This window comes from Natrix helvetica, assembly GCF_964273705.1.
Source record: "Natrix helvetica genome assembly, chromosome: Z".
Taxonomy (NCBI): Eukaryota; Metazoa; Chordata; class Lepidosauria; order Squamata; family Natricidae; genus Natrix; species Natrix helvetica.
This window is the reverse complement of record NC_138554.1, coordinates 53,430,992-53,455,400: the sequence shown is the minus strand read 5'-3', so window position 1 is coordinate 53,455,400 and position 24,409 is coordinate 53,430,992. Positions and strand designations below refer to the sequence as shown.

Sequence of the window (24,409 nt, the reverse complement as noted above, 5' to 3'; positions counted from 1 at the left end):
ATTCTTTTTCTTTCTACACAATTTCATATTAATGTATAAATTCACAGGCATTTGTTAAGTAAAAATAAAAAATAAAAAAGAGGACGAGATTATCATTCACTTCCTTTCCATCCATAAGAGAAAAAAAGCATAGAATAAAACATGTCAAAATGAGGAAACTTTACCATTTTCCAGACATTTTCTAATCCCCACCCTAAACCAATTGGTACAAATTATTTGCAACCCTTTCAGCAAGGGTCCAGTATGTTTCCCTAAAGAGTGGGGGTTCCCTAAAGAGAGCATATGATGGTTCTTGGAAAAGAAAGATGATGCCACAAATTTCAGGAGGGGGAAAACACTGGCAGGTAACTGCACTTCAAACTATGAGATGCAAAGGTCTTGGCCATATTCACTCACCTGTAGACAGCTACCTTGTTGGCTCTGAAAGCACCAACTAGCACATCTGGGTGTGAAGAAGAGGATAAAACACAGGGGGTATTAAAGATGCAGCATTCCACCAATCATCATTCTAAGGCACCAGTGCTACCCACCCCACTGAAACAATAGCTTTCCTTGTAAAAAGCACAGAATTTTTCACATATTTGTAACTTTGATTAATTAAAACATCTTTTTTAATCTACCTGTGGCCTACATTAGTTTGTCCCTAACTAAATTCTCCTATGGTGGTCTATTTTATAGTTTCTAGCCAACAAGACCAAAGATCATGCTAGTTTGGAATTATGAAAGTCATTCCCCTTATTGTGATTGTTGTGCTGATATACAAACTATTACACATATTGTGCAAGACTGCCCGTGGCATGCATTCCATGGTTCTTTAGAAAATCTACATGAAACAATACCATGGGTAATCTCTTGGACATTCATCTACAAGGCCACTGCCATATCTCCCATGGAAGTTTTATATATATAACTATGTGGGTTGTGTATATATTGTATGTTTACTTCTCTTTGTCATGTTTTCATCATATGTTAAACAACAACAACAACAACAATAATGGAAGTCATCAATGGAAGTCATCATGCACTTAAAAGGGCCATGCTAGAGAAAAGCTAGTTGAGATCAAAACTCTTGGGAAACTACAGCATTGTTCTACTTTTGTTCAAATAGCAATAGCACTTAGATTTATATACCACTTCACAATGCTTTACATAATGCCCTCTCTAAGCTGTTTTCAGTGTCAGCATATTGCTGCCACAAGCTAAGTCCTCATTTTACTGACCTTGGAAGGATGGAAGGCTGAATCTTGAGCCTGGTGAGATTCGAACTGCCAAACTACTGGCAATCAGCAGTTCAGCAGAAGTAGCCTGCAGCATTCTAACCACTGCACCACCACGGCTCTTATAGATCATTAGGCTAAGCATATGACATAATAAAATATTGTATTACCAGGATAGCCATTAAAATCAATGTCAGAGGCTCCACGGATGGCAAAGCCAAAACCAGCAGGCTCAGAAAAAGGACTCTTGAGGATTTGGCTTGGAGATGCGCTCAGTCCTTCACTGTGCCCACGATAGATGTAAACCTGGCCACCTCCATCTTGGCCCGCAAAGGGTGCTCCTATAGCTATGTCTGTTTAAAAAAAATATAATGGCAAATATTTTCCATGGGGAAACTCAAGGTGAAAATGCCAAAAGAAAAAGAGGGTGGGAAGAAGCATTGCAAGGGGTATTTCCAAATGCTGAATTAAACTGCTGCCCTTCAATCTTTAGCAAAAAACTACTTTAGCATGAAACTGGCTACGCCCATTGCCAACCCCTATCCTGCCCCATTACCTTTGGTCTGACTGATTGCCAAATGGTGTTGTGTTGTTTATGCACATTCAGAAGTTTTTGTGCCCTTTTGTTATACATATCTTTTGGTCATAGCCCAAGTTAAATAAAGTGAAACCAATAACAGATTGGTGTCACAAAGGTAGCCTAATCTTATTTTTACTCAGGATTTTCCTTTTCTTCTTTTCTTTTCTTTTTATTTTCAATGAAGGCAATTAATATTGATTTTCAGATTCCTCAATGTTCTCAGGAAGCAAAGATGAGCAAGCGGTTGGTCCACCTCGCCTTGCACTAAGCCAGTGGTCGGCAAGCCGCGGCTCGCGAGCCACATGCGGCTCTTTACACATTTTAATGCGGCTCTTCTGTGTGCCGGGCGCCCGCTCCCCTCCCTCCTCTCGGGCACTTCAAAACAAGCGCCCCTTTCCCTTTTTTCTTTTCGACCCACAATGATTAGGGAGGATCCTGAAGTCGGGCGGGGACGAGAAGCGAGGAGGCAGAAAAAGAAACGGAGGCTAAGGAGCTTCCCCCCCGCCCCCTCCCAGCAAAAATCTAACCGGGGAGCCGGGCGGGCAGTAGCAAATTAGCCGATCACGCCGTGTGATCGGTTAATTTGCTACTGCCCACGCGGCGTGATCGGCTAATTTGCTGCTGCCCGGTTAGATTTTTGCTGGGAGGGGGCGGGGGGGAAGCTCCTTGGCCTCCATCTCTTTTTCTCCCTCCTCACTTCTTGGGGCTCCACCAATGGGGGAGCAAGGCCCGCCCAGCGCCAGGCTTTGGGCTAACACAGAGGTATGCAAAGTTGGCTGTTTTAAGACTGGTGGACTTCAATTCTCAGAATTCTGGGAGTTGAAGTCCACAAGTCTTCCACCTGTCAGGTTTGAAGACCCTGGTTTTTTTTTCTAAAGGGTTGGGGGTGCGAGGGTCTTGCAACTTGACAGCTTTAAGACTTGCATGCTTCAATGCCAGAGTTCCTGAGCCAACATGACTGGAGGAGGAATTCTGGGAGTTGAAGTCCACAAGTCTTAAAGCTGTCAGGTTTGAAGACCCCTTGGGGGTTTTTTTCCTAAAGGGTTAGGGATGCAAGGATCTTGTAACTTGACAGCTTTAAGACTTGCGTGCTTCAAATGCCAGAGTTTATTGAAACTAAAAACAGTGTACCATCCTATGTATTTTCGGTTTTAAAAATGTGGCTCTCAAAATAAATTTCAATCGTGGTTTTGGCGAGATTTGGCTCAGTTGAAAAAAAAGGTTGCCCACCACTGCACTAAGCCAACAAAGACTATCAAGTTAAAGCATTTACAGAACAGCCAAATGAGCAGCTGATGGCATTGCACAATTCTGATATTTCACTAGTACATCCAGTGTGTCTACCTCTTTAGGGAGATACAACAGAATAGCAACAGATGGACTGGGCAGAGATCAGAACACCTCTCTGATCTTACCCACTAGTTGAGTTTACTTCAGAAGTGGCAAAGCTTAGCAGGTTTTACATACTTATAGCTGTTATTGGACACTCTAATTTAAGGAGAAACATTATTTTAACCCCAGCACAGTGAATGATACCCTAAGTCTACCTCACATAAGGGCCATGGACTAGATCAGTGTTTCAACTTGAAGATGTCTGGACTTCAACTCCCAGAATTCCCCAGCCAGCATTCAAAAAACAACCACCACCACCACATTACCAGGATAGGATTTTGCTTTTGTATTATTTTTAACAATAATGTTAAACATTTAAAATGAATGTTTGTGCCATGGGCAGGTGCAGATGGGTGATGACAAGACCAACTTCAAACATTAGGAAGATTGAAGATTAAATTGAGGGCTCTTTGAGTATCCTCCAAACTTAGGTTCCAAGAGACCAATGGATACTAATAGCGTGGTGAAAAGGTACTGCAGATGACTACGGTTATTTTCAGGTAGATCTTTTAAAAAGATTTCAGCATTGACCGCAAATTCACTGTAATGAAGAATGCAAATTATTTACAACCTCAAATGCATGCTCATTATCATATAAACTATTCTAAGATCATTGACCAATCTTTGTTTGTTTGTTTGTTTTTGTATACAATTTATAGGCTGCCCAACTTACCTCAAGGTAAATCTGGGCACTATTTAAATATTTAAAACTAGACTAAACAGAATCATTCATAGACATCTAGGTTCAGCCACAATGAATCCTAGATCGTGTGGTCTCTCTTTCAACAGTAGGAGGTAGCTGAGCAGAGATACAACAGAGATTTTTCAGATTGCTTTCCTCCCTATTTTTCATCCATGCCATCTTACCAATGTAGCCATCCTGATCTATATCACCCAAAGGAGCAATAGCCATGCCGAAACGGCCATAGATATCTGTGCCAGTCAACTTCTGCCAAGGAGTTGTGTAAGGGCGTGGGCTCCTCCACTGTAGGTATAAGTAAACTCTTCCCACTTCATAGTGTTTCCCATCTGAGTGGCGCTTCATGAAAAGAGGAGCACCAACTAAAATGTCATCTTTCCTAAGACACAGAAAAACAATCTGTAAGAGATTATACATGGCACAGTCTCCATTTCAGCCAAAGCAAATACAAATATAACCTGCCTATCACTGAGGCCTTAAGTTACAGTAGATTTGCAGAAGTCTAACTACGGGCTTTTTAAGAGGCGTCTGCTAGCCATAATAGGAACCAGCATACTGGTTCAGGTAGGCCTTATGGTTTCTCTGGCAAGACTTCCTACATACTTTTTCAGATTACATCATAGTTCCTTGCACCCCCCACCACTGAGAGATCATTTGACTTTCTTCCAAAAAAGAAATAAACAATGTGCAGCAGCTTTGTTATGTGTCAGATTCACAGACCCCACATACTACTGAAATGTACCTAAGAAGTGTAGTGCTTATTACTGGAAGCTGCATCTAGATAAAGGAGACTAAGAGAACAGGACCAAGAATAAATATGTGCTTTAGAGTTGTAAGGGAAACTGCAAGGAGAATGTTACTTCTCCAATAATGTCTGTTCTGCTGTTTCTTTTTTAGAATGTTTTCCAGGACTGACACCATTCTCTTATGTGGGTAGTCCTGCGAATCCAGGCAATGATTCTTCTCTAGTATCATTGATTGGATTCTAATGAGAACCCAGATACGTTCCCCTTTCTCTTCTCTGAAAAGGTTAATTTGTTTTGAGATCAGGGAAAGTGGTCTTGCTTTGAAGGATATTGTGGCAATAATCAACACCTGTAAGACCGGGTATAATAATGTTTTGTAGTCAGTAAAGAGCAAGCAGTAGGATCAATGGTAGGTGTGTTCTTATAGACACTTCTGGCCTCTTCTGTTTCCATTTTAAAATAAACTAATACTTCCAGTACAAAATGGTAAAGAAGCACTTCTCTTCTGTGCTTAGGAATAGTCTTTTTGTGCATTCCTGTTTACTTTACAGCTAGTCTTGACTGTTGAAAATTAGACAAGCCTTGCAACTTTCTTAGCAACATTTTCGGAATGGGTTTTTCATTGTCTTGTTTATTATTTATTTATTTATTTATTTATTTATTTATTTATTTATTTATTTATTTATTTATTTGTTTGTCAACAAGCACAATGAAACATGAAAACGCATGAAAAAATGACATAAATAAATGGATATAAATAAGCAAAAGATAGTCATAAACACATAAAAAGTACATATAAATGGGGACAGTAGGACTAGGTCGGTAGACACACTGGTGCGCTTATGCATGCCCCCTTAGGCACCTCATAAGAAACACGTAAAGTCCACAGTAGACAGTTTAAGGTAAAAGGTATGGGGGTTAGAGGAACTAACAACAGGATCAGGTAGGGTGTTCCACACATTTACTACTCTATTGCTAAAGTCGTTTTTTCTGCAATCAAGATTAGAATGGATTACATTTAGTTTGTATCTATTGATAGCTCTTGTGTTATTGCAGTTGAAGTAAAAGTAGTCATTAACAGGTAGGATGTTATGGCAGGTTATCTTGTGCACTAAGCTCAGGTCGGAACGTAGACGGCATAGTTCAAGGTTATCCAGGCCTCAAATTTCAAGCCTGAATTCTTTGTAGGGCTGAGAGAGCATGGCTGGACAAAGGCTACCCACCTGCCTTTTTGCCCAAGTCATTGTGACAATTCACACTCTCCAATTCCTAATTCAGTTCCTTTAACCACTACATCAAACTGAGTCTCTATGAATATATTAAGGCACACATATTCCTTTTTTTTTGTTTTTAACAATTCTTCCTATTACTTGTTATTAAATTTTATTAAAGAACTTTATTCCATTTAAGCCTGAGATAGTGAAAGTGAAAAGTAGCAACATTGCCACTTGGAAGTCGGAAGATGGAGTTTTTGAAACAATGTATCTCTTATTTTTTTTCTCTTTGTTTTCACTGACTTTGCAGCTGAAGGGTTTGTAATTTGTTTATACAAACTGATAAAGAGCCAAGGGCACAAATTGTTTTTGCAGGTGCCTGTGAGAACTATTTTGGCAGGGGAGAAAAAGGGGGAAAAACAAAACAAAACAGAACCCTTCTCTTTTAAAGAGCACAAAAAAGAACATGTGCTTAAATCAACCAAAAATTAAAAAATAAAAGAGGCTTGGAAGGCTAAAGTGGTAGTGGCTGTTGATTTTTTTTCTTTCATCTTTTTTGGAAACATGGATCAATATTCAGAGAAGGAAACCTTAAAATTTCAAAATATTTTGGCTAGAATTTAAAATTTATTGGAAGGATATGGGAGAATTGAGAAGAAGTTGGAAAAACTAGTATTCCTCTCATCAAAAGATGAAGGGGTTGGAGCCCCAAAAACTAAAGGGGAGAATGAAGATATAGACGATAAAGACAAGACAACAGATGAATTTATTAATGGAGCAAATGTGGGTGAAAGTGGAATGAAGGGAACATGGAAGAGGGATTTCGACAAATTGGATCTCTACCCCAGATTTCAAGATACAGAAGAAGAAAAAAGGGTAATGATGATGGATTTAAGAAGAGAAAATCTTTCAGAAACATGATTGATAACCAAAAATAAGCTAACTTTAAAAATAATTGGAGGGCAACAAGATTACCTAAGAGATCCTTCAAGCAACAAAGTGCGGAGAGAAATCTATAAAAACCTTATAAAGGAGATAAAAAGAAGACTGACACCACAATTGGCAAGAGAGATAAGAGTGTTTTGTTATTGGAAAGATACAGGTTGACAATGAAAGTTGATAATAAAAAAATAGTTAATCTTGGTTGAGCAATAAATGGGAATTTGATAATTTTTAGATTGTTTTAGATTGTTATTAAATGTTTATTCGTCAACAATTAAATAACTATAATTAACAATAATGGAATGATAATGGATACAACTTAATTATATATATACTATGTATTGTTAAACTAGTAAAAGAAATCTGGATGTAGATTGTAAATTGTGACCTGGGAAAAGACCTATAAATTTTACCAACAAACTTCTATTTAGATTTTGTCATAAAGATGTAATGTTTTTTTGGGGTTTGACGAGAGGAGTTGAGATATAAATAGTAGATGACTTTTAGCTAATTATAATAACAACAAGGAAATGTTAATGGATATTGTTTAATAATATATACATGCTCTGGTATTGGTAAAAGCAACTTGGATATAATATTCTAAACAGCGGGGAAAAAAGCTATGAAACTTCATTAATTGATTTTTACTCAGAATATGTCATAAAAGTGTAATGTTATTGGAGGATTTTTGAAATAGCTGCCATTATGTGGTTGTTTTTTTAAGTATGAATACGTTCAGGCAGAAGCATGTTCAAATAATTGTAATCAAATGAGAATTGTGATATATTGATCGTAAGATATATAAAGATTTTTGATTTAAAGTGTATAATCTATTATGAACTACAAGTAATGACTATGGAAGAAATGCACAAAGGTTATTTGTAACCAATCGACATGCTTTCTACAAGATGTATTGAAGGATGATTCTTTTTTTGTTTTTGTTCAATTTAAAATTAAAAAAACATTCTTTTTAAAAAACCTGACTCTCTATGAATATATTAAGGCACACATATTGTATCATTATGTGGAGTAATTTCTTGATGATAAGAGATATAAGATATAGCACTGCTGGAGGTTATAAAATGATTCATTATGGCTTTAATTGATCTTTAATTCCATAGCAATGAGGAAATTTTAAAAATTATTATTAATGTATGTTCAAACAAAATTGAGTCCAAATGACAAATATTTTACAATACGAAAGATGAAAACTAAATGATTGTAACATTGTTGAGTTCAGGCTTAATCATGAATATAATTGATTTGAAAGAGCCTGATTAAATCTTGATTCAGTTTAATGTAAACCATTATAACAGCTTATGGACCAGCAAAGCTAGGCAAAATCATATTACAATACTGTAAAGTTATTAAATTGCAATTCTGCCATTCTTTTGTACTTGTGCTCTATTTGTTAATTGTTGCAGAATGACACTGACGGCATGACGTGTACATTTGAGTGAAAAAATATAATAGGCACTATTGCGATCCACTTCTAGTGTTTGATGCGGCTTTAAATAGAAAAAGTTGGTAACAGTATGAGGATGTTGAGATAATTTGTTAGAGTACATCTATAATCAATCTATCTATCTATCTATCTATCTATCTATCTATCATCTATCATCTATCATCTATCATCTATCATCTATCATCTATCTATCTATCTATCTATCTATCTATCTATCTATCTATCTATCTATCTATCTATTTGAATTGTGGTTGCATATTATATTATTATTGGTGCTAGTAGGAGTATCAGGATTCACTTTGACAAAATATCAACCATATCTAACTGACAACAGAGGGCAGCAGATTCCCAAAATGGGCACCTGCATCACTTTGCATGCAAAAGGAAACCCTGGAAGAAAAATCGGAGGAAGCAAGTCAATTGAAAGATAATTTCAGCATGTAAACTTTTTTGTTAACTTAGCATTTGTAGCTGCACTTTAGGGATAAATTACAAAGACCTGCATTCAATGCTCCTCCAAATATCCACTCAGAGTGGTGTAGATGAAGGAGGCAGTGATAAAGGGCACACTGTCACCCCCTGATTTGTATTAGCAGACCAGGACACAGAGAAAACAGTTGGCTAAGTTTATGGTGGCTGCTAAGAGTTTGACTGTAGCTTCAGGGCCCCAGAAGTAAATTCTATTTTACTCTATTTTATTTTATGATTTAAATGCTCTTGAAACCAACACACTTTACATTCTCAAAAGTTTCTTTGTAATCAGATAACAAACACATTGTAGGTTGTTTTTCTAGTTTAGCAGGACTGTAGAAGCAATTGTTCATAATGGAATGGGGGATGATTGGAAAAAAAGAGATCCTTTAGGATGCCTATGATATAATGGAAATAATTAGTTCTTGCCACATGAACCATTAAGATCAATGTCCAGAATTATTTAGCTACCAGATTGACTGTTTAAGTTTAAAAAAAAAGAGAGCATTTCAAAAATTTAGGGTCTTTTATTTCTATCCACAGCAGACATCTTTTTGGCTATGATTATCAAATGGTGTCTAGAGGAGCTTGTGGCACTGAGAAAGATTGGGAGAGAACAGTCTTCCCTAGGCAGGAAATAAGGGCACTGGCTGGAAAAATGGGCAACCAACAGAGGTGGTTAGGATTGGTAATGGGGGCAGGAAACTCTATGATGGTTATTCATCTGCTGCTAACAGCTAATCAAGCTGTAGGAGAAAAAGTGCTTTGGATCACTACTCTCTTGCCTGTCCTTTATGATATTAAACTAAGCACGTGGTCGACTCCACACAGACCAGGACTTAACTGCTGTTACAATCGAGAAAATTATGTTTATCCACTTTCATTTTTCCTTTTCCTTTCTTTTTCTTGTCTTTGTTTTTTTATATACTCTTATTGTATTTACAAATCATAACTTTTAAAAAGAGAAAAGAACCGTTTCTTTCCTTCTCATTACACTAAACCATAAACTGGCAGAGTTAACAGTCTAGCATTCAGTGTTGCATTCTAGTTGGCCCTCTTTTGAAGCATTTGAATAACATTTCTATTATGTACATCCAGTACACTGGCTGTTTAAGAGAGTTGGTCAAAGGAATGAGATGTTTGGAGGGCATCAGACGAGGCTAATGTAAGGACTACAACTCTTCCGAGACTTGGATAAAATTGAGATGAAGCAACGAAGAGCTTCCTGGTAAATCTCATACTCTTGCCATTCCTCTTCTTGCATTCATGGTTGAATGATAAACTTGGGGCTATATGGTCTTATCTACCCTTTTTAAACAGCAGTAGGATCTGGCAGTAGGAGTCTTTTGGTGTTTATTTGAAAGTAGTAATAATAAAATCAGCATCTAAGACTATGCAGCTAACTCCTTGGCTATAACTTTTTAAAAAAGTAATGAGAAAAAAAAACCTAAATAATGGTGTTTTCAAGCAGCAACAACCCTTGTTAGCTGGTCTTTCTCATATTCACCAAAGCATTAATACTTTGTGGGCTTGTCTAGGACCCACATTATCTATGATGCCTGAATTTCCATTCTAGTATCTAGGTTTAGCACACTGATACTTCTGAATCTACTCATTGAGTCCCTGCTTTTACAACAGTCTTTATATTAAGCTTTTACAATGCAGGATGACGAAGTCCTTAATTTCAGACCAAAGTTTGGTGGATTTAATAGCTATTTAAAGACTACCACCACCTGCATCAGATCCAGTTTAAATGTAGGCTACTTTGGCCCCTATTTTGGTCTTACCCATCTCCATTGATATCAGCAACTGCCACTGTATGCCCAAAATATGATGCCACCTGCAAAAGGAAAGAAGTTAAGATAAAAACCATCCTGGGAACATATGCATTTGATACAATGATAGCTTGCCTTTCCATCAAATAAATAGCCACATGGAAATTACTTTATGTTGGGAAGCACTGGCTAATTTCCAATTCTACTAGCCCAGTGACCTTCTGAAAAGTTTAAAGACCCATGAAGAATAAGGACTCAGGTTTACATATCCAGCAATCCCATTTATATTTTTGGACTTTATGAAAAGAAAAATGTTTACAATGAAATGAGTGAATAGAACCAGTAATAGTGCAAAATGTAAGAACATTAAAAATACCAATAGCACTTAGACTTATATACCACTTCACGGTGCTTTACAGCCCTCTCTAAGTGGTTTACAGAGTCAGCATATTGCCCTCGATAATCTGTTTGTCCTCATTTTACCAACCTCAGAAGGATGGAAGGCTGAGTCAACCTTGAGCCTGGTGAGACTGAAACTGCCGAAATCACCAGTCAGCAGAGGTAGCCTGCAGTGCTGCCTTCCAACCACCAGAGTGGCTGTATTTATTATCTAAATCTTCTGGTTATTCTGCACTCCGTTCAACTGGGGAAAGAGTATAAAGTCCTCCCAAGCATCTTGCTTTTCAGGTAGGATTACAAAAGCAAGAATTCCCAGCTAGCATGCATTTCAAACCTATCTGGAAGGAACCACTAGAATGTTATTGATGGGTCAGAAGAAGCAAAGAAAACCATGTGAGAGAAAGATTTATTTTTTTACCTGCTCACTGGAGATAGTCCACAGAATGCGGAAATTATGGGTCCTGGTAAGAATTTCCACCTAAGATAAGAAATGGGGGCAAAGAATCAAGTAGATTAAAGCTCCATCCTCTCAAAGAGACCCAGCTATTTATGTTTTTCAGGAAACCAGAATATACAGTATTTTTACATCCAAGAGTATGAAAACCTGGTATTGCTTGGCTAAAATTTCCATGCCTTTGCTTATTGGTCATGCTGGCTTGGCAGATGGGAACAGGAGTCCAAGATGTTATCTAGCCTGACCATCAAAAAGGTTGCATGCATCCCCCCAGAGGTAAAAAGTAGAACAGATAAGAGTTCCAGATCAAGAGGGCATTGGGGACACACACAAAAAACCTATATTCCAAATAGACAAGCATCCCCTGTGGCCACCATTCTGGACAATTTCAATTTCAATTTCAATTTATTTAATTTGTTAGCCGCTCCCTCTCCACAAGGGACTCGGGGCGGCGTACAATAAAAAAGCACACATATATATACATATACACATACACATACATGAAGGAGGTAACAATCATTAAATACATAAAATAATAATAATAAAATTAACAATTAAAATACCCCAGTTTAAAATTACGGATTTAAAAAGACTGTCAGGAGGAATAAGATGGAACTATGGTTGAGCCAGGCCGGATAATTGAAAAAGGTGGGTCTTGAGTTTTGAACGGAAGGAGCGGAGATAGGAGGTAATCCTAATGTCGAGGGGGAGGTCATTCCAAAGGGCTGGGCCCATCACAGAGAAGGCCCTACTCCTGGGTGTCGCCCTCTGACACTGTTTAGTGGACGGCACCCGGAGAAGTCCCTCTCTGTGCGAGCGGATTGGTCGTAGGGATGTATGGGGCAGGATGCGATCCCACAGGTAGCTAGGTCCTGTGCCATGGAGCGCTTTGAAGATGGTAATCAAAACATTGAAACGCACCCGATAGACCACAGGAAGCCAATGCAGCTCGCGCAGGAGAGGTGTTACATGGGAGTATCTAGTACTCCCCATAATCACCCGCGCGGCCGCATTCTGGACCAACTGTAGTCTTCGAGTGCAGGGAAGCCCCATGTAGAGAGCATTGCAGTAGTCTAGGCGAGACGTCACCAGCGCGTGGGTGACTGTGCGTAGGGCATCCCAGTCCAATAGGGGGCGCAATTGGCGCACCAGGCGGACCTGGTGGAACGCCCCCCTTGCCACGGCTGTTACATGGTCATCCATGGACAGCCGGGCATCCAGGAGGACGCCCAAATTGCGCACCCGCTCCATGGGAGCCAGTTGCTCGCCCCAGATGGCCAGAGATGGAAGCAACTGGTTGAACCGGGGGGCCGGAAGCCACAGCCACTCCGTCTTGGAGGGGTTGAGTTTGAGTCTGTTGTCACCCCTCCAGACCTGTACGGCTTCCAAACACCGGGACATCATTTCGATGGCCTCGTTGGGGTGGTTCGGGGTGGAAATGTACAGCTGGGTATCATCAGCGTACAGATGATATCCCACCCCAAAACCACGAATGATCTCGCCCAGCGGCTTCATATATGTGTTGAACAGGAGAGGCGAGAGGACCGACCCCTGTGGCACCCCACAAGTGAGGGGGCTCGGGGTCGACCTCTGCTCCCCTGCCAACACACCTTGCGTCCGGCCGGAGAGGTAGGAGCCGAACCACCGTAAAACAGTGCCTCTAACCCCCAGCCCCTCCAAAATCCCTAACATGCTCAGTGGCCCAAAACAAGTGGGCCAACACTTGCTATGTGACTGTCACTGTTTCTTATGAACCCAGAGTTGTTTTCAGGGCAGTGGAGGGAAAAAATAATAAACTATTGTTCAATACTAGAATAAATGCAACAAGTACATATATAAAAAGCTTCTCTGCATACGTGGAAGGAGACCATAATCTGTGCCATTGTTCAGGCATGCAACCCATGATGATATTGGCTTGATATTGGCTCTATGGAGATTCTTAGTCATCCAGGTCATGGTTGTCCCAAAGGTGTTTTTTCAAGAGGCAAATCAACTTTCTGGGTTTTTTTTGAAGACGTTTCACTTCTCATCCAAGAAGCTTCTTCAGCTCTGACTGGATGGTGGGGAATGGAAGGATTTATAGTCCTTGTAGACAGCTGGCCATTTGCATTCTGATGACACAGATAAATCTCTAGGTGACATTAACAATATGCTGAAAGGATGCAAATGACCAGCTTCTGCAAGGAGTATAAATCCTTCCATTCCCCACCATCCAGTCAAATCTGAAGAAGCTTCTTGGATGAGAAGCGAAATGTCTTTAAAGAAAAACCAGAAAGTCTCATTGCCTCTTGAAAAAGCACCTTTGGGACAATATCAAGTGCAGTTTCAGAGTATGTAAATTGAGCCTAAGGGGGTTCCCTAAAAAGGCTCTGAGTAGCCCTTTATACACAGTAAATAAGCTGTTTATGTTTGGTTTTCACTTTTTTCTCTGGAAGAAACAAAAGAGGCGCGCCAACCCGTCCATCATAGTTCTCCTGCTTGCGTCTTGTACTTACCCCTCCTTGTGTCAGTCTCACATTAGGAAGGCCCACTACATATTCTGCAAACAGAAGGGAATTTCAGTAGTTACAAAACACCTGGCACACTAAGTCATCCATGAGCTGGCATGGAATTCATGCTGAGCCCTGGTGCCTACTAAATTCCTGAATTTTGGGTGGGGAGTACTAAGATTAGAGAGGCTTAGACAATCAGGTATTAAACAGATACTCCTGAAAACCTGGGTGTTCTTGGCTTATGCGATTGGAAGCAACTGATGTGAACATTAAAATCATTTTAAATTCCTGCCAAAATGATCATAAAGTTCACTAAACAACAAAATAGCTAGGAAGCAGATCTCTTCCTAACTCTGTTGAACCCAACCTACTCCATTCCAGAGTATCAATGCAATTATTTTACCTTGCGATGTTGAGTCTCCATTAAACTCCCCCAAAGCCACAGAGTAACCTGCATGGAAGGAAGGATTGGGCAAATTGTGGACAACTCACTTGGATATGAAATACCTGTTTCCTGAATCCTGGGGCAAGGCAATCAAAGTAATCCCTAGGGAATTGAGCATGCATTCTTCCAAACAAAACCAGATATCAACAATGTGATCTTGAGCACAGAATTCTCCATCTAGAACATTTCAATTTTCATAATAAATTTCCCTGGGCTATGCCACAAAATGGGGAGAATGGTCTATAATGCTTCTAAATGAATGGATAAGATCCTAGTTTATTTGTTTATAAAATGTATTAGCAGCCCATCTTACCATAGGGTAACTCTGGGTGGTTTTTGGTTAATCTAAGCTAAAACATAAAAAGTTAAAATCAAGCCTTATGAGGGAGAGCAGGAGCAGAGCGGAAGGGGGAGAGTGGGGTTATTACTCAATCAACCACCTCCATTTCACTGTTCCCTCACTGGGCCCCCAAGCTGACTGGCAATGCCACATCTTTAGGCTCTTATGAAAAGATAGGAGGAGGATTGGGGCCAACCTCATATTGGGGGAGGGGGGGGAGATGTTCCAGAAGCTGAAAATAATATGCAGGCAGCATATGATACATTTCTGAAGCTAAAAGGAGTAATAATTGAAAAGTTAGGCCTAGGAAAGGTAGGGAATAGGACATTATTTTAAAAGGGAACAATAATTGCTGTTTTTAAAAAAAATTAAACTCATTTAACAACAGTTGTGGCATGTCAAGGGAGGTCAGTGTCAAAAAAAAGGTAGATAGATAGATAGATAGGCAGGCATCTCTCTCTTTTGCTCCCTCGTTTTGTCTCTTTCTCTTTTCTCAGCCAGCCAGGGTGTTACAAGAAGTTGGATTTGGCACATAGTTACGCTGATTCCTTGTAGAATCTTCTGTTTGAACAGAAGTGTCCATGGCAATGCAATTGAACAACCACCCTTTTATGTAAATGCATCTGCAGACCTTCAATTGTAATTATCCTATCATCTTGACTTTTTTTTAACCCTTCCTCTGTACAGACAACCCTGGTTTAGAATTAGGTCAAAGGCCACTTCTAGTATAAAAGTGGTTGATGGTTCACTTTTGGCATATCAGCCACGAGCAAAAAGAACTGGTATAGCTAGTTTTAGCCAAAGAAACTCCATTGTGTTGAAAACTTTTCATGTTTCTATTTTTGGGGCCTCTTATTCTTGGGCCTCACATTCTTACCCTAAACCTGGGAGGCTACCTGATAGTCCGATCAAGGAACTCAAAACAGCAATTTGGTTCGGGGCTAAAGTCCCTTTCCTATTGCAGATAAATTAGCTAGAAAGTTTTGCATACTTCATTATCAGCCCTATCAGTTAGGGATAAAAGGGTGAGAGCTGTAATGTTTTACTAAGGAACCTATCTTCTGGAAGGACTATCCTCCACTAGGGGTGTGAATATTTTGTTGCTTGTTGCCTATGGTTTGCTAATGAGCATGTGCTTTTGTTTTTCAAAAGTGTATAAAAACTATTTTAATTTGTGTATTGGGGGGGGGCTGTCTCTCTCGATTTGTGATGTAATCCCAAGAGCACACTTCCTTGTGCTATACAGAACAAACAGGTTGCAATTTCCTGTATGATGTGATAATTGGCTACTTTGCACCAGAGAAAAACAAATTCAGAACTTGACTGGACCAATTCACAGTTTGGCCATCAAACACAAAAGAAAAAGAGGTGCCTCAAAAAAAGAGGAACACTTGTTAAGTACTTTGGGCCCAATTCCTAAACTCCTATGATACATGTACCTTGACCTTCTGTATGCACCCAGAGTCTGCTGAAGGAAAAGAATGCCAACTCACCCCGGTATCCATCTTCATATTTCTTCATTCTATAATCCTGGGTTACCAATTCTGAATTCACGTACCACAGCATAGCATTAGATGAATTAGGATATTTTGCTTCAATCTCTGACAGGGCAACTGAATAGAACAAACCTAAAAGAAGACAAATGAACACATTTCTCTATAGTGGCAGCAGGACTCTAATTGGACAAACTGATAGATGGGAGACTGCAGGTCCAGAACATCTACATAAATATTTCCGAACCTGAGCAGCTTTAAAATGTGTGGACTTCAACTCCCAGAAATTACCAGCCATATATACTTTCTTTCTTGTTTCTGACCTCATTACATCAATAGCAATATCTCTTAGACTTATATATCACTTCACAGCCCTCCCTAACTGGTTTACAGGGTCAGCATATTTTCCCCAACAATCTGGGTCCTCATTTTACTGACCTCAGAAGGATGGATTTCAACCTTGAGCCGCTCAAAATTGAACTTCTGGAGTGAGCATCCCAGAGCATCCCTGTTGCTTTTTCAATAGGCAACTGGACTTTCTGGTTTTTCTTTGAAGACATTTCACTTCTCATCCAAGAAGCTTCTTTAGAAAGTCCAGTTGCCTCTTGAAAAAGCACCTTTGGGACAACAATAACTGGATGACTAAGAATCTCTATAGACACCTGGAGTGAGCAGTGAGTTAGCCTGCAGTACTGCATTCCAACCACTGTGCCACCGTGGCTCTTATTTCATGATGGAACTGAACAAAAGCCTTTAGTCTAGCACTTTATTCCCACAATAGCCATAAGGTACCTGCAGATATCCACAAACACAGTTCGTACAATGGATCTAATTGAGTAGTTGTACTCAATCGTTAAATATAACCCTAACCCTAACCCTAATCCATCCTACTCCAGAAACTAGCTAACAGGTAGTCCTCAACAGTTGAGAGCAAAATTTCCATTGCTAAGCAAAGCAGTTCTTAAGTGAGTTGAGTTTTATATTATAACTTTTTGCAAATGAATCATGTGGTCATTAAGCAAATCTGATACTGGGCTGATAATAATAATATAGTTACTACAGTATCATCATACACAAATGCTGTCCAAATCAGTGTCTAAAGATGTCTATTCAACTCCCCTCCCATAAAGCATGAAGGAGTTCTTCCTCCTGCCTATCCTTCCCATTTTCTAATTTAATAGGTTTAACTTTACATCTACAGTAAGACTGTGAGGCTGAGAAAATAAAACATCACATTGTATATTGTGTTAGTACTTAAACTAAACAGACCAAAGTACAACTTTTCCTCACAGAGGTTGCTGCTTCAATTCATTATCTATTTTTATTGCTCTTTTTGGCAACTTCTCAAGATCTGCAATAAATGATTGAAATGATTGACAAGAACAGGACATAGTATTTTGAGAACAACAGGTTTCTTGGTGTTCATAACAGTTGATACTTTTACCTGTGAAGTAATATCCACCTGGTGCGCCAAGCATCACCTGCCCAGACTGTGGAAAGAAGACAAAAAAAAAAAGGGGGGGGGAATATAGTCCAAGTCAGCCAGAGAGTAGTAGAAATACCTAAGAAGTCACAATATGTGTTATGACAATTTCACAATCAGTTTTTGCTGATTATCTTCCTGAATTTTGCAAAAAGGAGCATAAAAAAGACATAGTTGTTTTATGATTAAATCTGATTATGATTTAATCATTATGGCATATAAACCATGGCATAATGTCTGAGTGTAAGAACAGGATCCATTCTGGGTCAGTCACCAGGACTAGAGATTTAGGTTTATTAAATCTCTGGTCCCACTGACTGACCGCCCCAGATTGGATCCTGCAACATTATCCTGGGACACATAAATTTGCTTTCCTTCCTGAGTGTAAAAACTATTGTAGTTTATACAACAACAAAACATAAGTTAGCACAGAGTATCAAACTAGCCTATATATGCCTGTTTCTTTCTGCCTGCCTGTTCAGGTCTTTGCAAAAAAGGTTCATATCCACCATTAGTGTTTTCAGCTTTTAGTGGGTAGATGTTTGGTGTAAGCTGGCTATATGTCACTGGAGAAATACCTGCTATACTGTCTTTTACCAGATACCTTTCTTCAGAACCATCTTGAATCTGATAATGATAACAAAATTAATATTGTAGAAGCTCCCATGGTCTGGCAAGCTTATTTACATGACCACTGAGTCATATGGCAGCCAAGGCTAAAAGCCATTGAACACTGTATGTATTTATATATGTATGTATGTATGTATGTATGTATGTATGTATGTATGTGTGTATGTATATGTGTATACATATATACATACACACACACACACATATTGTTGAGTTACACACCCTTATGGGACATAGATTTCCGTAACAATAACAGTATCAAAAAGATTCAAGAATAATGATGCCATTGTCAAATGACGTAATTTGGAGAGCGTCGGCGGCTGCCAGCGTGGGTGTGGTCAGCAGCTGCGGCGGGACGCCCGGCCTGGGGTCTCTGCAGCTGCCGCTCCCCACGCCGTGGTGTTATCCTGGTTGCTCCCCCCCCCACCTTGCTTATGGATATGATAAATTGGATCAGCGGGGAGTGGCTGAGGCAGCTGGCATGGATATTAACGCCAGCGGAAGATGGCTCCGGTAGTTGGCGTAGGCGCAGTTGGAGTGGGGGGTGTCCTTCGTTGTGCCCCCCCGGTATCACCGCCGTTGCCTGGGCCACCGTACTGTGCCATTTGGCCATTTGGCCCCTCCTCCTGTGATATTATGGACTGGGTTAACGGTGTGCGGCCCTGGCAATGGATATGAATGCAGCTGGCGTGGGCGGAGCTTAGCTGTCGGAGTTGGAGCAGCCGCCGATGCCACCGCTGTCCTCGTTGCCGCCATCACTGGCCACTTCACCACCTCGCAAGTTAGCATCTGCTGCGATTTTGACAGCTGGCCGTTACTCTTACATATTGTCCTCAACACCGACTACTTTTATGATGGACATAAGCTTCCTGCTACCCCCTTGAACACTGCCGGCTGCCCCCTCCCATGGACATGTCATCTCCTCGTTCCATCTCCCCATGATGTCATCCTGTTTGGTTGATGCCACACTCTCCTCTAAGTTATACTGTGACAGAACTTTATTCCCTCCGGGAACTCCCCCTTTCCCGGGGATGGCTTTCTGGCCTATCAAGACACTTCCTTAATGATGGATCTTGGGATCCCGAGAGATGGCATGCGAAGAAGAGATTTCTTAGGGGTTTTTTACAGGGGTTTTTTAACCAAATTTTAAGGGGGGGAGGGAGGGTTGATTCGGATGGCTCAGACAGGCTTAGGGGGGAGTCTGCCAGGGCACAGGCCAGAGCTAATTAATGGGCGCAGATTGGAAGTGCTGGGAAGGGATTCTGGGGAGACATTAAGCCATTCCATTGGGGGGTTCACCATCTCTATGTTCGGAGGACGCGGGCTTGCTGTTTAAGAGCGATCACACGTTCCAACCCTCATCGCCGGTAGTTTTACGGTGGTTCTCCTCCTACCTGTCGGATCGGTCGCAGTTCGTGTTGACTGGAGGGCAGGGATCGACCCCCAGGCGCGTCACTTGTGGGGTGCCCCAGGGGTCGGTTCTCTCACCCCTCCTGTTCAACATATATATGAAACCGCTGGGCGAGATCATCCATGGTTTTGGGGTACGGTATCATCAATATGCTGATAATACCCAACTTTTCATCTCTACCCCAAACCAGCCAAACGATGCCCTCGACATGATGTCCTGATGCCTGGAGGCTGTGCGGATCTGGATGGGGAGGAACAGGCTCAAGCTCAATCCCTCCAAGACTGAGTGGCTGTGGTTTCCGTCATCCCAATTTGTGCATCTTGTCCCATCTTTGATGATAGGGGGAGAAATTTTAGCCCCCTCAGAGAGGGCCCGCAATCTGGGAGTCCTCCTGGATACACGGCTGAGTTTAGAAGAACACCTGACGGCCGTGACCAGGGGGGGCTTTTACCAGGTTCGCCTGGTACATCAGTTGTGCCCCTTCCTGAATCGGGATGCTCTGTGCACAGACACTCATGCCCTCGTCCTTTCTCGCCTGGACTATTGCAACGCTCTCTACATGGGGCTGCCCTTGAAGAGCACCCGGAGGCTTCAGCTGGTCCAGAATGTGGCCGCGCGGGTTATCATGGGGGTACCTAAGTACTCCCATGTTACACCCCTTTTAGGCAGCCTGCACTGGTTGCCGGTTGTTTTCCGGGTGCGATTCAAAATATTAATTATGACCTTTAAAGCGCTCCATGGCTTAGGCCCAGGGTACCTGCGAGACCACCTACTGCCACCAGTAGCCTCCCACCGTCCAGTACGATCCCACAGAGTTGGCCTCCTCAGGGTGCTGTCGGCCAGACAGTGTTGGCTGGTAACCCCCAGGGTGAGAGCCTTCTCTGTGGGAGCGCCTTCCCTCTGGAATGAGCTGTCCCCGGAGCTTCGCATAATCCCTGACCTTCGGTCCTTCCGACGCGCCCTAAAAAGTTGGCTTTTCCAGCAAGCCGGCCTGGCCTGTTAATTTTATCTCATTTTTAAAATGTTATTGTCATATTAATTGGGTTTGTTTTTTTGAATATCTATCTAATTTCCTTTTAACTTTTATGATATGTGTTTTTTAATGTTGTACGCCGCCCTGAGTCCTTTGGGAGAAGGGCGGCATATAAATCCAATAAAACAAACAAACAAACAAGAGAAACAAAACAATTACATACTTACACTAAGTCACATTATTTGTGTGATGGCACACATGCTCCCAATTTCTATTCGCTCAACAAGACCAAAGGGTACACACCTCATTGCTAGGAAAATCAATTTTCATTTGTCATCATCCTATCAACGTCTTCAAGAGGCTGGCATACATATAACAGCATTTTTACTTTACAATCAGCTGCATCAGTGTCTTGCCTCCCCAGATTACCAGAAACACAAGAAGCATTTGAATTTGTACAGAGTTATAGGCCCGTGATGGCAAACTGCATGCCACAGGTGACAAGCGGAGGCCTCTCTGTGGGCACGCAAGCCATCTTCTGTGCCCAGCTGATTTTGGGGTCTCTGCAGCAGGTGCTGTTTAATCAAAATGCAGTTAAAACACTATACAAGCCATCGAGAATATAACTATGTACATACAACAGGATCAGGAAGTACCTCACAGGAGCAGCTAGAGGTAAATCCTAGAGAGGCAGGAAATGCCTCACTGAACAATGGAAATAAATGCTAGAGAGGAATAAAGCTGCATACAAGGAAGACATAACACCCCGTGCATGCACACACGGGGCCAGGGGAAGCACGGGGGGAGTGCTCCCCCCCTGTGCCCCAATTTTGGTCCCAGGAGTCTTCAGAGAGGCATGCTAGGCCCAAAATGTTCATGCTCGGGGGAGGGGCGCTCTGGGTGTGTGTGTTGCACATGCATTGTATTATGGTTGTGGGCACACATGCGCACGCTGTCGCACACACCTGCACTTTTGGCAAGTGGGGCCATCACTATTGTAGGCAATTTCATCAGTATTTTCTCCTGGAGTTTTTTCTAGGGGTAAAAAGCTATTCAGCCACTTGAAGTTTGCAGAACGGTTGCCTCTTGCCCATTGCATTTTTTATCCTGCAAAGCTCACCTGAGAGATGGTGAAGCTGAATCCAATTTCACAGTAACGCTTGTCATTTCCTGATGGAATAAACAGATGAGAACTTTAAAAAATCATGTCACATTAGAGAGCCTTCCTAAGGAGGGATCCCAAAGCTCTTCCCTAACCCATTTTTCAGGCTTACCCATTCTGTTGGCAGCCTAAGCAGTTGGTGCATCAACCGCCAGGGAGAGATTTCATTTTTTTTCCTCTTCAGAATTTTAGTGCTTTAGTTATCTTAGGGCCTTAACCCTAACCCTGCTTCATTTATTTATGTTGGGATCTTTTGATAATCTCAGTAAACATTAATAATCTTCCTATAACACACAGGCCATTTCTGCAGGCAGAATTGTAGCGTTCATGGCAGCTAGTCAAAACATGAAAAGGACAGTATTGTCCTGGATAAATCCCTATTTTGTAGTACAGGTAATCTTCAACTTACAATCGTTCATTTAGTGACAGTTCAAAGTTGCAATGACATTGAAAAAAATGACTTATGGCCATTTTTTTACGCTCACCCCTGTTGTAGCAACACACTTTTCACATGAGCAAAATTTGGATGCTTGGCAACCGGCATGTATTTATGATGGTTGCCATGTCCTGTCATCATGTGATCACCTTTTACGGATTTCTGACAAGCAAAGCTACTGCGGAACCTAACAACCATGTTACTAATTTAGCAACTGCTGTGATTCACTTAACAACTATAGCAAGAAAGGTCATAAAATGGGGTAAAACTCACACTAATTCTCTTGCTTAGCGACAGAAATTTTGGATTCACTTATGGTTGTAAGATGAGACTACCTGTATTGTGTTGGTCACATAATCATTTAATGCATGTTTTAATAAATAAATAAATAAATAAATACATGTTTTAGTTCTATATTCTATATTATTTAGCTATTCTTTGGTCTCACTTTACTTTTGACAAACATAAAAAGTTACAATTAATTTTTTATTATTCAAAGGGAATCAAAGGACTTAGTGATGACATTTTATGTTGTTTAATTACTGATTTTCTGGAGGAACATGATATGTGTCCAAAATGATTATTGCATTCAATTAAAATTTCCTTCCTTCCTTCTTCCTTCCTTCCTTCCTTCCTTCCTTCCTTCCTTCCTTCCTTCCTTCCTTCCTTCCTTCCTTCCGTCCATCAAGTATTTCAACCTAACAGGAATATTTCCCATTGCGCAAGTCCTCCTTTTAGTAAAAGCATACCAAAAATGACATAATTAAAAAAATGTTTTATTTCTCATAAAAGTAGCTACATGAGCTGGGCCTCTTTAGAATGAGGTAGCACTATTCAGTCATTTGGCAGATAGAATAAAGCTTGCTGTTGTCACAATTTTGCTGTCCCAATGATGGGTGATACCACCGAGAGAAGCATTCATTTTCCCTGCCTCAAGATCCTATCCCTACTTGATCTTCAGTATTATGTCTTGGGGTGGGATCTTAAAGAAATATGTGAAATGTTGAAAAATATGTGTGAATCATTTGGGTTGAGAAAGGAGGATAGCTTGGATATTATGGAAAGAAGCAGAAATTGAAGCCAAAATATAGAAAAAGCAAGAGAGAGTGGGGGAAATAATAAATAGGTAAAGGATCTCATTGGATTTAATAGGGATATAAAGAAAAGGGAAGATCGTGTCCTAATCAAAAAACAAAAGAGAGGAAAATAAGAGAAAAAATGGAGCAGATAGGCAGCACGATGAAAGAAAGAAAAGAGTTCATTACAGGGGGGAAAATATAACAAGAAAAGAAAAGGGGAAAATAAGTTGAGGAGACAAAAGGAAATCCTGAAGAGGGTACGACGAATGGTACAGCAAAAAGTTACAAAAAAACATTGGGAAGAAAAGATATATAAACAGCAGAAAGATAAAGAAGAAGTTCAGAGATTGGGATTTAAGATTCTTTAAAAATAAATGGAAGGGAAAATAAAAATTGGTAGATGAGAGGAAGAAGGGAAACACGCACATAGATAATAAAAATTGGGGTGGGGGAAGGTGAAGAATGTTTGTAAAGCATATGCTATTGTGGACTTTAATTAACTCTAACACTGAAATGTAATATGTGTGTATGGTATAGAAAGGATTGCAAGCAAAAAGGAATTAAAGATAAATTAACTAAGGTGAATAAAGATAGTGGGCTAGCTGATTTGTATTAATAATGGAAGGTGAAATGATTATGCTGGGTTACAAATAATAAAAAATATTAGTTGGGAAAGTTATTAAGATGATGTTGGATAGCCATTTGTCTGAAACGGTATAGGGTTTCCTGCCTAGGCATGGGGTTGGACTAGAAGACCTCCAAGGTCCTTTCCAACTCTTCTATTGTATTGTATTGTATTGGGGGGGGGGGAATGGAGGGAAAATTTGGAAATAGGCCTAATATTATAGAGTTAAAATTATAAGATGAGACAAATACATGGGTGCTTAATGATGTATAAATATGTAACAGTATGATGAGGATAGTGGGAAATTTAAATCCGTCTTGCACTGCATCCAAAAAAGAGGTTGTTACAGGGGTGGAGGGAGGAAATAAATGAAATTCATATAAAGGTATACCTTTAAAAGAAAAACTAGCAATATGGAAAATATGTTTTTCTTCGGGAATATAATTATTAATGCCACCGATATTGAAATGGGTTTGCTAAAAAGC

At 40.4% G+C, this 24,409-nt stretch overlaps 1 protein-coding gene across 2 annotated transcripts in view; it reads right to left on the bottom strand.

Annotated features, from left to right (window-relative positions):
• Positions 1-24,409, bottom strand: part of ITGA2B (integrin subunit alpha 2b) — a 61,088-nt gene that overhangs the window by 28,166 nt on the left and 8,513 nt on the right. For both annotated transcript variants that reach the window (XM_081969610.1, XM_081969611.1), the window contains exons 5-14: positions 21,743-21,792; positions 17,570-17,615; positions 16,126-16,260; positions 14,251-14,298; positions 13,851-13,894; positions 11,320-11,379; positions 10,515-10,567; positions 4,057-4,268; positions 1,388-1,570; positions 397-442 (exon numbers count right to left, since the gene is read on the bottom strand). In XM_081969610.1, coding sequence (XP_081825736.1) covers positions 397-442; positions 1,388-1,570; positions 4,057-4,268; positions 10,515-10,567; positions 11,320-11,379; positions 13,851-13,894; positions 14,251-14,298; positions 16,126-16,260; positions 17,570-17,615; positions 21,743-21,792 — 877 coding nt within the window. The remainder of the gene's footprint in view (positions 1-396; positions 443-1,387; positions 1,571-4,056; positions 4,269-10,514; positions 10,568-11,319; positions 11,380-13,850; positions 13,895-14,250; positions 14,299-16,125; positions 16,261-17,569; positions 17,616-21,742; positions 21,793-24,409) is intronic.